The 14,663-nt window shown below is 34.2% G+C and overlaps 1 protein-coding gene across 1 annotated transcript in view; it reads left to right on the forward strand.

The window, feature by feature from the left end:
• The window catches only part of LOC111148340 (SMC5-SMC6 complex localization factor 1), a 65,833-nt gene extending 51,170 nt beyond the window's left edge, over positions 1–14,663 (forward strand). Inside the window, 6 exon segments of the mRNA XM_022504849.1 lie at positions 6,385–6,530; positions 7,520–7,683; positions 8,450–8,580; positions 10,520–10,612; positions 11,013–11,195; positions 13,799–14,663. Of these exon segments, the coding sequence (XP_022360557.1) occupies positions 6,385–6,530; positions 7,520–7,683; positions 8,450–8,580; positions 10,520–10,612; positions 11,013–11,195; positions 13,799–14,280 (1,199 nt within the window). The 3' untranslated portion in view covers positions 14,281–14,663.

The raw sequence follows: 14,663 nt of genomic DNA on the forward strand, positions 1-14,663 counted from the left end.
TCCAAGGTTGGATTGTGCAATCAGAAGGCCTTTGAGTTTTGAAACATTACAGAAAATTTACCAAGGGTATATTGCACTAAACCCTAAAATTGTAGATACAGAAATCCTTAGGTTTTTATCTTAGTTGGAAATCTTTTCCATGATATCCTACAGATCTTTGCAAAACCAGAAATGAAGTCCTAGAAACAATTACTGTCCCCCAGATCTTCCCTATAAATCTTAAAATGCTGGTAGATATGGTAAAAGATCAGAACATTGAAAATAGAATTGTCCTGCACTTAAGAAAAGGAAAGAAAAGTTTGAATAGCAGTCTCCCTACGTTCCTGACAAATCATAGGCACATATGCCCCAGATCTCCATTCTGGAGAAAACTTGGATACTTGGTGTATTTGCAATATAAGTTTTCAACAGCCACATACTCTAAGACCTAAGATCCATTCTTTGAAATGTAACCTTTAAGGAGAAGTTCTTTTTATCTGAAGGAGTAAGCAAAAGAACTATTTGGAAACAAAGCTAATAAAAAATCTTAAATATCATCTCCATAAATACTGAAGAGCTTTAGTCATCTGAGCAGGTGAATTTAACCTATTCCAACTGTCAAAACAAAATTTGGATCCAACTGCTCTTTTATAAACTAATGAGTTTTACATTATCATGCCTATCTCCATGACTAAAAATTTAAAACAAAACCTGTGAGGGCTGTTTGCAGGTGTGTGGGGGCGGGGTGGGGCGGCAGGTAGATGTATAATATTATTCTACCTCTGGATAGTATTGCTAAAATTATAAAAAGAACTCTACATTAAATAATCTTAACATTCTCAGAAATACATCAGACTAATGCAAATGCCTTTAAGGTCCACATAATCTGGGAAAGTATTTAGTATTAAAGCTAGTTTAAGTTCACCGGTTTAATTACAATAAACATGTCTTTAAAATTGCCAACATTGGGGCGCCTGGGTGGCACAGTGGGTTAAAGCCTCTGCCTTCGGCTCAGGTCATGATCCCAGGGTCCTGGGATCGAGCCCCGCATCAGGCTCTCTGCTCAGCAGGGTCCTGGGATCGAGCCCCGCATTGGGCTCTCTGCTCTGCTTCCTCCTCTCTCTCTGCTTGTCTCTCTGCCTACCTGTGATCTCTGTCTGTCAAATAAATAAATAAAATCTTAAAAAAATAAAAATAAAAAATAAAAATAAAATTGCCAACATTGAATATAATGCAGACATATAATTTTTACTCTACCTGACTTTATTAGTGAAATAAGTTCACATTATCTTTTAAAAAAAAGTTGTGAGCAAGAAAAATAGGTTGGTTGATGCCTGGCTTTGTCTAATGTCTTACGACAGTTTCATGGGTAATCTAAACATAATTGTTAGGAGCAAGTGATTTAGGCAGATGTAAATGGGGTAAGAGTTTTTAGGTGAGTTTTTTCTATAGTAGTTTTGTTTTATGGTATGTGTGATTGAATAGCTTTTCCAAATCTCTTTGGTAACTTCTTAAACCCTTAGAGTTTTGCTAAGTCAAGTTAAATGATAGAAATTCATTGAATACCTAGATCATTTCTAAATTGATGAAATAGTGAAACATAAATTACTGTTTAAAGGTTTTTCCACTTCTGGTTTCCTTTTACAGAGGAACTAAAGATATTTGGTGTGTTAGTGAACTTGTCTTTTGTCTCTTTGACACATTTACTAAGAGGAACAGTAGACTTCCAGAGATTGTAGAGTGTATTCAAAATTTGTTGGTAATACCGCAGTTGTCTACTTCCTAATTTTCACTAGAAATTAAATATTCTGAGAGTTAAGAATTGTAATTAATATATGTAATTAAAAACTGTTGGAAATAATAGGGGAAATAACTGCATGCAAGGAAAGTAAGTTGAATTTTTTACTAAAAGAAGGTAAGAGGTATGGAGATGTGTTTTTGGTAAGGAAGAAACAAATAGTTTTGTCTTGATGTTTCATAATGTGAAGGAGAAAGAATTTTTACCTTGTGTGCTCAAATCAGCTAAAAGTAAATGTATTCATTGTCATTTTTCTAAATAATCTTTTTTTTTTAAGATTTTATTTATTTATTTGACAGAGAGAGATCACAAGTAGGCAGAGTCAGGCAGAGAGAGGGGGGAAATAAGCTCACTGCTGAGCAGAGAGCCAGATGCAGGGCTCGATCCTAGGACCCTGAGATCATGACCTGAGCCGAAAGCAGAGGCTTAACCCACTGAGCCACCCAGGCGCCCCTTAAATAATCTTTGATATCAATAATGTACTTTATCTTTAAGTAATACTAAAAGTATCCTTAAATCTGCTAAAAGGACAATGTTTTCATGGAAGATCCATTTGCTTTTGATAATGTAAAAGGTTTTTCTTCACCTTTAAAATAATCTGCCTAGAAAACAAAGATTCACTGTATTATCAAAATAATTTCTTACGTTGTCTTTGTCAAGTCTTTGATTATGTAAGAAAATAGTCTTCTCTTAAGAGCTAAGGTTTTGTTTTTTGCTTTGTTTTTTCCCCAGCTAAATTTCTATATTTGAGTGCAAAGTTTTTGTCACTTTTGTGAAATTATTTCACAGTGGCTTATGATCCTGTTTGACCAAGTGTTGTAAAATCTTTTGATATTCTTGACAAACTCCCCCAAATCAAATTCTAAATGAAGTCTTTTTTTACTTTGAATTAAATTTGGGATTTTGCAGAGGATGTCTAGAATATTATAAAAGGTCTGTTCTCTCTCCTTGTCAAATGAGCGATTTTAAACTAATTAGGTTTAAATCACATGGGGAAATATTGTCAAATAAGAAGTAATACCTAAGCCTTCTTTATGTTGTATTTATATAGGTGTATGTAAGTGTTCCAAAAATAATAGAAAATTCCCAGATATCTGATACGCCCTGGTATATGTTATCACTTGTAATTCTAGCTATCATTTTCAGGAGTATGCCACAGAAGTAACCAAATTTTCTTGTTAATTGAATTGTAATGAACTCTTAACCGACCCTTTTTAAGGGTCTTAAGCCATTTTTAAGTCTGTTGTTTACAGAGTGTTATTGCTCTTCTCTGTTGCCTTTGCGAATACATTTCATCCTCCAAGAGATTCATGGAAAGGACCCTGACAAATACTCTAGAATACATGTTTCTGATCATTTTAAGATCATAACATTTAACTGGGTAAGAATTTGCGCAACTCTGATGAAGAAACATAGCTTCATAAAACTGCAAAGATTAAGATCAACAAGAATTAATTTTATGAGACTGAATGAACTACTGAGAATGGTAATTTTTATGACTTTGTTTATGACATTGCTGGGTAAATGTTATGTTTTTCCACTTTTAAGGAAACTTTACAACAAATTGGTAAAGTATACTATCCTTTGTAAACAAAGATGAAGTGCGTACTTTCCTCCCTACCCGATCTCTCTGGAAGTCAGAAGCTTCTTAGCATTCTTATTTTCATGGCAGTATAGCTATTTGCATAAGTTCAATAAGAGTCTGTTCTCCTTAAAACAGGACACAATTGGAAACATTGATTGTATTGCCAAAACTTTGGCTGAAATGTCATATTTGAGAATGTGCATAGAATCAGATATGACCAGACAGCTTTAAGGAACTAAAGCTGACTTCATGGAGCCATTAAATCCCCTTGGAAAAACAGCCAAGGGTTCCCAGCAGCCTTACCAGGTAAACAAGGTCACTTGCTGGCAGGCTCAGAAATCTGGATGTTTGGGAGACCTCAAGAAAAGAGGAGTTTATCCCCATCTGTAGGTATAACAGACAAAATCTGATGACAGGACCTTGGCTTGGCTTTCTATTCTCAAGATCTTCTGAAAATTCAGTCTGAGGGGTGCCTTTTTGGCTCAGTTGGTAGGTCATACAACTCTTGATCTAGGGGTCATGAATTCAAGCCCCACACTGGGTGTAGAGATTACTCAAAAAAAATACACAAAACTTAAAAATAAAAAAAAGTTTAATCTAAGATTCATTATGAAAAGTTCCAACAAAGCAGATTTAGAAGAGCCTATATGATCAGTAACTATTCTTGCTGCACTTATGTAAATAATCAGGCCAAGTTTACTGAAACTGAACTTAATTTTCAAATGACTTAGTCTTACTGTGGTTGAAATTGATTAAATGTAGGGGACTGTAAAGAGAAAAATTGTTTCAGTACCATACACGTTTATGGATATCAAATTCTATTGCCGTTCGTCGTCTTTGAAGTCTTGTTTTCTGCCCATAAACTGGACTAGATCCTGAATTCTTCTAGTGCCTCCAGTATTTGGCTATAACTGTTCAAACGGACACTTCTAAATTTTCTTCCACCTTTCTGACTTGGAAACTCTGAGAACTGAAACTCCCCTTTTCCAGAAGCTGTGCAAGCAAAAGCTGGACAACTAGAGACATTACCACAGCAGCTTATGCATGGACTGTCTTTATGCCTGTTGCTGTGTGGCCCCTCAGAAAACTCACCAGAGACAGTGAAACTGCAAACCAGGAAAATCTTTCAGATTACCATTGCCTGCCCTTATTACATCTGAAGATGTTTTGAGCCAGACATGTAGAAATCCTGACTGGCTGCCTTCAGAACTTAGAGATTTAGATTATAGTCTGCCCCAACCATCAGCATTTGCTATTCTTTTGCTTCCATAGCAATAACTCTTAGTAGATTCCTGATATTTTGTACAATGTGGACCCTAACTTTGGGAGCCCACCAGCATCACTATGTCCTAAAAAGAGACACAGCTCTTTTAATTGAGCTGACCCTTTCTCAGGGCTAAGATACTGGTTCAGTGAGATGGAGCAATCTACCAACTCAAATTCTACAATGTGAAACTTCTTGGGAAGTTCCAAAGGCAGAAATGAAGGGAAGCAGAATATGCCACCCCAGAATGTGCCACGTTAGCATGTGGGTTATTTTGAGCTGAAGACAATCAAGGATCATAAGACTTGGGAAGGACTCTTCGTTACTGCCTAAACTGCCTAAAAGAATTTAGATAGAGGGACAGGTCCAGGAAGAGAGCCACCACCAGAGATAACTACAAAATGTATAAGATAGATGTGGTAAGCTAGGTCAAGTTTGGCAGAGCCTGTTTGTTCAGATTACTCTCTGTGTTTCATTGTATTTTACACAGCATGTCAAATACTTGTTAACCAAACATTTGTTTTTCTCATCTTCCTAAAAATTTGTCTTCCTTTCCTTTGAAGCCCCGGACCCCAACTCTCCTTCTCCTTAACTCAGGAGGGCATATAAACTTCACTTACCTGTCTTTGAACCTTTCATGTCTATAAGGTTCCCATATGAAAGGAATCAAATTTGTTTTTCTCCTATTAATCTGTCTTATGTCAGTTTAATTAATAGACCAGCCAAAAGAACCTAGGAGGATAGAGGAAAAAATTTTTCTTCCCTCTAGTAGTGAATCTGCTGTGCTGTATAACATCACAACTTTTTTCTCCTGTTTTAGTTTTAGCTCTTATAGTGTCTTGTTGATTGGTCTTATTTATTCTTTATAGTCCACGTTATCATCCATTCTGTTACTTATGCAGAGAGTATCAATGGAGAATTCATAACAGCAAATAGATTATTTTACGTGACAAATAGTCATTCCAGTTTTTCATTACTTTCAGTTCTTTCGTATATGCAGAACTTGAGGTTTTTGGAAGAAGAGATTTAAGCTTTTGGATTTTTTGGGGTTTTGTTATTTAAAATTTTAGTTCCCTCCCCTTAATTCCTGTAGTAGAGTGGGTACAGACTTCTAAGGAAGTCCTTATACATTCTCTTGTCTTAAATTTTCCTTTCCTGTACATTTATTCCTCCTCTGCAGTGATAGGATTCACGGATGTTGTCAGGGGAAAGGGTCTAATTTCTTTCTTCCTGTCAGCTCAAATTAAGTAACATATGTGTCCATTAAAAAAACTAAGTATTTGTTGGCAAAAGGCACAACGCTTTGTGGGAAAAGATCTTTAACATTAATCAGAAAATACAGTAATACACAGACTTGTACTCCTGGGGCTAATAATGTATTATATGTTAATAAAATAAAATTAAAAAATAAAAAAATTAAAATTAAAGAAGATATAGTAATTAAAACCTCATATCTATCTATTCATATATTATCTATTGACTCATGTGTGTATGTATCTAATTTCAAGATTTCTATTTAAAATAATAAAAAGAAATGATTGTTTCGAATATGAGAATATGTGCCATAAAATTTTTTTTTTCTTGAAAGGCAAGGAATAGGAGTATTAACCCTTATGGGGGTTGAAAATTATGGGGCTGAATCTTACTGGTATAAGAATCATCATTTGAATGAATAAAAACCCATGAAGAAAATATTCTGTAGACAGAACTTTTATAGGGTATAGCTGTAACTATATTTACTTCTGTTGTTTTGTCCAGACTTTTCTTCACAGGAATTAGAGATTTTCATTTGTTCCTTTTCCTCCTCCTGGCTTCAAATGTTTGTTGCAGAGGCAGTCTTTAAAAAGTTGTGTTTACAGAGTTCCATCAGTGTTTCTGCTGAGCCACTCTCTCTTCAGAAAATGGTAAGACCACTCTATTCTTCTAATTGCCAAGAAGTGAGTTCATAAATTCAACTTTCAAATGTGTTTTGTGATTTCTAATAATTGGACAGAAAGTGTTAACCTTAAATCTTTCAAATTCATGTAAATCTTTGTAATCTTTCAAATCTATGTAAGAGTGGTTATTTTTCAACACCCAAAATGAAATGTAATTAGTGATAGAAATTTTAATTACTTGAGAGTAATTAAGGCTTGATGTCAGAAAAACAATGCAGAAACTTTGTTTCCTAATCATTTGCCATAGCACATAAGATAATTATTTTGAAAAGATCTAGATCCAGAAAATTTTTATGTAGTATTTAATGGTATTTAAAAAGCAAAATTTGTAAACGATACCAAAGGTTATTTGTTTTTATCTTTATATACACATATGTAAACTGCATGTGACTCAAAGTTTTCCAGTTTTATCTTGGCCATCTTTGATTACTATCCACTGTCTTCAGCAGTTTCTTCAACAAAAGAGAAATATGCTTGTTCATTAGTCGGATTGGGCAAATACTGTTTTGCAGCAATCTTTTGTCCTTAACAACTTTTGCTCTTCTTAGTCCACTCATTCCAGACTTGTTTTCTGTTGAAGGAAGGCATTACCAAAATGGAAATGACAAAATACAGGTTGTACATAAACCATAAATATTTAAAATATGCAAACAAACCATAACAAGTTGGGCATTAGACTAATCCAAATGAGAACTTTGCTGAAAGAGTATCAAAAGTGAATTTGAAAAAATAATTATTTACAAGAAGATATTTTTCTTTTTGTATCTGTCATGTTAACGACCTGGAACTAGAAACTTTCTTATTGTTCTAGCATGTTCAAATGAGAAAGGATAACAATGGTGATAAAACCAAGAAAATATAACTGATTGTAATGTTGAAATGAATCAGGTAATTTCTTTTGACTGCTTTCCAGGTCTTCATAGTTGAGAAAGCAATATAATACTATTTTGCAACAGGTATATTCCTATTTGCCAGCTTTGGGGAAGACTGGTGTGCATGGGACTGGAAAGACGCAGATACCAAAGAAAATAGGACAGCGGCCTTGCCTTGAATCTCAGAGAGCCTTATTAATGCTGAACGGTGTGAAACAGAAACAAGTTGAAGGGCTGCCAGAGTTACCGTAAGTGATGCTTATATATCAACTTTTTTTTTTTTAAGTACAGTCCTTTTTTGGAGACATTCCTTAAACTTTATACTTACATTGTCTGAATTATACTGAGTAGCAGAAAACTGAGTTTGAGACTTATTAAAAAAATACATATGATCGACATTATTGCTTTAATTCAAGGTACCTGTTTTCTTTGTGTTAAGACCAAGTGCTTTCCAAAAGAAATACAACTGTTTTTCAGATTCTTTCACACTATTTTTGCCTGTGTTTTAAATCATTATTTGTATATAATAAAGATTGGTTTTCAGAATGCATACGCATGTAAGATACTCTGAATTGTTGCAGTAGCTTCCCCCACATGCAAACCTTTTCTAAAAGTATGCTGTAAAAAATTCAGAAAACCTTAACATGTTTTTAGGAAGAATAGGATCAGAATATGAAAATAAGAATGGGGAGCAGGAGCCTGCATTTGGAGCTTAGCATTTTGCTTTTTTATCTTTGCCAAATGTAGTTTACTTGGGCTCTTCCTCTGCATGACATTCCATATTCATAAACTTTTCAGTGAGCAATTGGGGGTACAAGGTTAATAAAAACGAATGCATAAAAATTTGTTTCAGCACATTTGGAATAAATATAAAAAGCAAGCAATAAAGATTTGAGTGAATAAGGGGGTTTAAATGAACAGGAGGCTAGATTTTAAAAAGTATTCACTATGTAATGTACACTGCCATGCCTTGGTGAAAAACAAGCTTTCATTTTTTTCTTACTTTATTTTCAGAGAGCTGAACCTTGCTAAATGTTCATCGTTAAAAAGATTGAAAAAGAAGTCAGAAGGAGAATTATCGTGTTCCAAGGAGAATTGCCCCTCTTTAGTTACAAAGATGAATTTTCACAAGACTAATCTGAAAGGTATTGCAAGTATCTAAGTTAATTTATGCTAAGAACTTCTCATGGTTGTGGTCAGTATTTGCAAGTTTTACACACTGGCCCCAATGAATCCTTGAACTTGACTAGTTCCAGAAAATACCTTCTTCGTTGGAATATTGGTGTTTTTTTTGAACTGTCACGTGTGCAGAGAATGTGATTATTTAATATTCAGTATAATAGAACATTCCCCCCCCTTCTTTATCCCCCTCCTCTCCAGATATTAGCTCATATTGAGCTCATTCCAGACTTGCCCGCCTTACTTTTCTATTCCACCTCAACCTGTGCAGCTTGGGATTAGAGTCTTTTGATTTGAAAGTATAATTCAGTCTTCATCTCTTTCAGTCCTAGACATTTTGTGAACAAAGAATGAGGAGTAGGCTATGTTACATAGCTGTGTTAAGCATATGGACTCTTTTCTTCCAGGCATTGAGCCCAGACTATGAAATGTGTTTGGCTTTTGGTTCTAACTATACTGGAACCTAAGTACCTAAAGGATGGAGTAACAAGAATAGTGTAGTAATAATTCACTTTGGCACCTCTTTTGCTTCATAACCTCTTAACTCACAAATAGAAGTTACCTTCCACAAGTCTATACCTGACCAAAGGAAGTTGCAGAGTCTCTTGTTAATGAGCGGTATTGCACTTTTAATACAAAAATTATCATTGGGACACCAATGTAAACAGAAGGAGTGAGGCTCTTATAATCTCTCCACATGATAAAAGTTCATAACTGGCATTTGATGAATTCACAGTAGCTGCCCATTTAGCTCAAAATGTGAAAAATGTATTAAAGTGGAACTCTGGTATTAATTACACGAACAGTGTCCTTTTTCTTTGTTTATTGTGTCAGAAAGTAAAATGAATATGAATGACTTTAGCCTGAACAGCAGAGGGAACTGGGAGGGAGGAAGAGAACGGAGAAACAGTAGAGAAAAAACTTCAAAAGCCTTTCCCTGCATGTAAAAGAAATGTTTTGGTAGAAGTTACAAAGATAATCTATAAAATTAAACACTGTAAAAATGTGCTACTTAGTATGTTATAGCAAGAAAGGGTTTGATTCAGTATTTCATTTGTTTTCTAAGTAATTGCTTATTGTAAGTTTTTTTTTTAATTCCCTTTACATCACATTATCACTTACATCTTATTAATCTTGGTTACAACAGAGATGGATATAGACCCTTTTAGCCAACAGGCACTAATTGCATCCCTCCTAGAAAAAACTTTACCATTTCATTTGTCACTCTTATTCAGCTTTAAATGGTACTACATTTTTCCCCCGTGTGTGTGTGTGTGTGTGTGTGTGTGTGTGTGTGTGTGTTTATATTAAGATTCCCCCATTTCTCCTTCTCTGTGCTGCTGTAGCCAAGCCAGACAGCCTATTGAGAAGCAGCAAACCATCTGTTAATGGATTTGAAGTTCTGAATTATACTTGAGTGTGTAGAGGCACTCGTGCTTAGCCAGAAACATTCATTTGAATTAAGCTATAAATGCTGTATAAAAAAGAGCCATACATTTAACGTAGGTTCATGAATAAATTTAAGAGAGGGCAACTGCACTCTAAACTTTTATTGCTTCAAAACCCAGTATTTTTGGTGTTCTCTGATCATTTGGGGCTTTTATAGCGGGATTGACGCCTTAAACCTTGAACTAGGGGAGACAATGCCTGTGTTAAACCTTTTGCAGTAGAATTTCATTGCGGAATTGCTGATAGAACAGAAGCTCCATGGATTGGTGGGTATCCCTCCCCCTCTTTTTTTTTTCTTTTTTTTTTTAATGCAAGAGATGTTTAAACCAGTCAAAAGGAAAACTCAATAAATAATTTTCTGGCATGTGGCCAGATCTCCTAGTTCATGCTCTTTGATTATTTTCTTTAGTTGATATCTTGTCTTCTCTGGAATAATCTATTAATTTTTTATGGCAGGAGAAACAGCCCTCCATAGAGCTTGCATAAATAACCAAGTGGAGAAATTGATTCTTCTTCTCTCTTTGCCAGGAATAGACATCAATGTTAAAGGTAAGTTCTGTATTTTTGTAGTCTGATCCAGTGTCTTAGTGTTTGTGGTATTAGTGTTATGTCGACATTAAGAAAAATCATTTAAGTATATTTACCTAACATATCTTTAAAATATTACCCGTTACAATACCAGGAAATCATTATATAGTGATTTGTAATTAATAGCACAGAAACATTTTTTTGTCCATATTTTGATAGATCTCAAAATCATTATTTTAAAATTGTTTTAATTTATTTTTCTTAGAATTAGAAAAATGACCTTAGGCATTTTTATCAGAACATGCTATTTCTATATGAAGCACCTAGAAAGTCACACTGATAAAGGAAGTAGAATATCAATACTTTACTGCCAGAAGTCCTACTTTTGCTATTTTAAAACTTGCCTTGATTTCTAATTTAGACAATGCTGGCTGGACGCCTTTGCATGAAGCCTGTAACTATGGCAACACAGTGTGTGTCCAGGAAATTTTGCAACGTTGTCCAGAGGTAGATCTGCTCACTCAAGTGGACGGGGTGACTCCTTTGCATGATGCACTGTCAAACGGACATGTAGAAATTGGCAAGCTGCTACTACAGCATGGGGGTGAGTGCATTTATGCTAAACGGGTTTTGATAAATTATCCAGTTTTTTGATGAATTCCCTCAGAGGTAGATAGCATTTTATGTTTAAGGTCTGTAAGGAAAAACGCCCTTATTTCATATTAGTGAAAAAGATTAAAAAGTCTCCTAGAATGAAAGCATTTTATTTAATAGGGATACCTTTCCATAATATGTAAATATTTATTTATTCATTTTCATTAATTATAAAGCCTATTTAGGTTTGTGTATGAGAGTGTATTTTGAATTGAGTGGGTTGGTTTTAAATATTAATCCTCTTAAAGTGTGTAATGTCTTTGTGAACCAGCCATTTCTGAAATCTTATTAATAAATGAATGTAAGTGTTCCATTGTGGTTACTTGGGTTTTCCATTCTTGTTTCATTTCTTATATGTAACTGTTAACTCGATTAATCTTTTTTTTTTAAATGAGTCATTTCTTTACAGACTACAAAAAGAAAGATATCCTAGAATATCTCCATTCACATTTTGCAGTCAATTAAGTTATAGTGGAAAGATTTTTTTCAAATGGTGGTAACTGTTGTGCAGGGGTTTTGTGATGGAGATAACTTGAACTTAATATTTATCTGCTGCTTTTTTTGATTTTTGATCTCTTTATTTTAGAAAGCACCCCCACTCCCCTCTTCAGTGACATTCTTCTTACATGTGAACTGAATAATATAAATTTTATGTTAAATTTTGCTGATAACTGATTTGTGTTTTAGAAGAGAAACAAAGGAAAAGTGATGACTAGTTTATAATGCAGAAATAAAAATTTGTGTATATTTCCCATTACTTTTATTTGTCCTGATTTTAACTGGAAATTTAAAATTATTTTGTCTTGTAATTAAAGCTGTTTCATTCTGCATGAAAATAAAATGCAAATTTTCTTTAGCCCTCCCCCTCCCCTCCATATATATACATATGTGAAAGGTTGTATAGCTTGGTAGCAGAAGCATTTTGGTTATTTATAGTCTTCTCCTGCCCCCTAAAGGCCTTAGTATGTCTGTTTTACTGACACCATTTCATAATCAATATATTTTTCAGTTCTTCTACTTTTTTTCATATTATATGTTTACTAAACCATAATGTTCTGTCACCTGTGATTTATTTTTCTACTCAGTCATGTAGTGACATTTGAAGCCTATATTTGGCCTTGCTTCAAATGATCTAAGCAGTATAAGAGCCATTGCTGTATTAAGTCCAACTCTTTAGAGAGTGGGATTATACTGACCAAAGTGAATTTTTCCAGGGCTCTTGTTGGAGAATAGTACGTGGATGAGTTCATTGTCGTAAAAGAAGAAACCTACTTGCAGTTGAATTTACTGAGGTCCTTTGGCAACTGTACAGCTTAAGCTTTGCCTTAGTCATATTCTGTTTGGACCTATCATATCGTCTAACATTTAACAGCATCATTATAGTAGCTACATCATTCTTCTTTGTGAGTTACTCAGTCTTGAAAGAAGTGATATCGGTTATTTATGTCTCTAAAACTTTTGTTTACTTTCGGTATCTTGTCCATAATTTTTTTTTGTTTGTTTGTCTGTTTGTTTTTGTAAGAGGAGTCACTTGGTACAACTTTTTGAAATATAATGAAAAGAGACCTAGTTTTAGAATTTTATTTTTTCCCATAAAATTAAATTACATATTATCAGTCATTGACCTTTTTATATTAAACATATTTTATAAACTAGGCCTTTATATATGTTGCATCAGCTTCATCATTAGGAATTTTTGCACCTATGATGTGTTTTCAGACAGTATCTCTTATGTTGTATAGTAGGATCTTCTGATTATGTCTTCTAGTACAAAAAATCTTAGATCTTTCATAACATTTTTATGGCAGAGTACATAAATAATGACAGGACTTGACAGACAGAGGGGTAAAAGTACTCAGTGCTATGTGACCAAATACTGAGTCATTGTTGTTTTGCCCTCCCATATTATCCTTTACTACCTAGGGGATAAACTCTTCAGTGTTTGCTATGTATATAAATTAGGTTTAGCTAGGACAGAAAGATGAAATCTAACTTTTGACTCAGAGCAGTTAACATTTAATTTTTTGTAAATCAGTTACGTATACTAAAAATTGAACATAAGCGAAGGTTAATGAAAAGTGTGATCTGTGTCTGTGCATGGTTTTATACTCTGTTTTGTTGCAGTCACTTGTTAGCAATGGAAGGAGGTAGTACTTCTTTCCCCTTGGTGAAATTATAAGATACATTTAAGACTCGTATACATATTGAGGAAGAACACATTTTGTTAATATCTTCTGGGAACACTGAAATTCTTATTTCAACATGACAATTTATGAAGTTTGATATGCTTTTTTAAAATTTGTAATTACAGTATTTATTGAACTAAGGCGTGTGTTTTTAGGCAAACCTAATTAGGCATTGACTAGAATTTTTGGGTTTTTTAGTGTACCTTTATTAGGCAGTCAATATGTATGGCCAGTTAATTTTGTCAACATGAATTTGTACAAAATACGATTGTAAACAGAGACCTGGGTGCTTTGGAGAAATAGAGAAAACAACTGTTCAGCTGCCAAAATAAAAATGTTTTGACATTGTGCATTTTCTTTTTCACAGGCCCAGTGCTTTTACAGCAGAGGAACTCTAAGGGAGAATTGCCCTTGGATTATGTGGTATCATCTCAAATCAAGGAAGAACTATTTGCTATTACAAAAATAGAAGATTCAGTGGAGAACTTTCATGCCCAAGCAGAGAAACATTTTTACCACCAGCAACTTGAATTTGGCTCATTTTTACTTAGTAGGATGTTGCTAAATTTTTGTTCAATTTTTGATTTATCTTCGGAGTTCCTCTTAGCTTTCAAAGGGTTAACTCACCTAAGTGAGCTGCTTGTGGCTTATAAGAATTATAAAGAAACCACCAGTGCTCATACTGACTGGTTATTGGATCTGTATGCCAGAAATATAAAGACATTGCAGATGCTCCCAAATATTCTGAAGGAACTGCCTGAGAATTTAAAAGTGTGTCCTGGAGTGCACACTGAGGCCTTATTGGTGACATTGGAAATGATGTGCCGCTCAGTCACAGAGTTTTCATGATGGTGCCAAAAAATATGAGTCAACTTTCTAACACACTTAGCTTGCTTTGTCTTTTCTTACACACTTCATAGCTTATTAACAAATATTAATTTGATTTATTTATTGACAAAATTTGTAGCTTTGCTAACTTTCAAAAGCACTTAAAGAACTTCTGCAAACCTGTAATGTAGGCTTCTGTCTTTTTCCATGTTGTAGAATTTGACTCAAAAGTAAAAAGAGTTTCATTTGGTATGCACTGCTTTCCTTAATCTTTATTATTTCTTGATCTGAAAGTGATATTTATTTATATTGTACATGTAAAACATTTTAATTTAAATATTTTTTGAAATCAAAATGTTCTGTCCTCTCTTCCAGGGATTTAAGGTCTTAGAATCATGGCAAGG

Source organism: Enhydra lutris, unplaced genomic scaffold (assembly GCF_002288905.1).
Source record: "Enhydra lutris kenyoni isolate GAN:26980312 unplaced genomic scaffold, ASM228890v2 scaffoldscaffold19, whole genome shotgun sequence".
Taxonomy (NCBI): domain Eukaryota; kingdom Metazoa; phylum Chordata; class Mammalia; order Carnivora; family Mustelidae; genus Enhydra; species Enhydra lutris.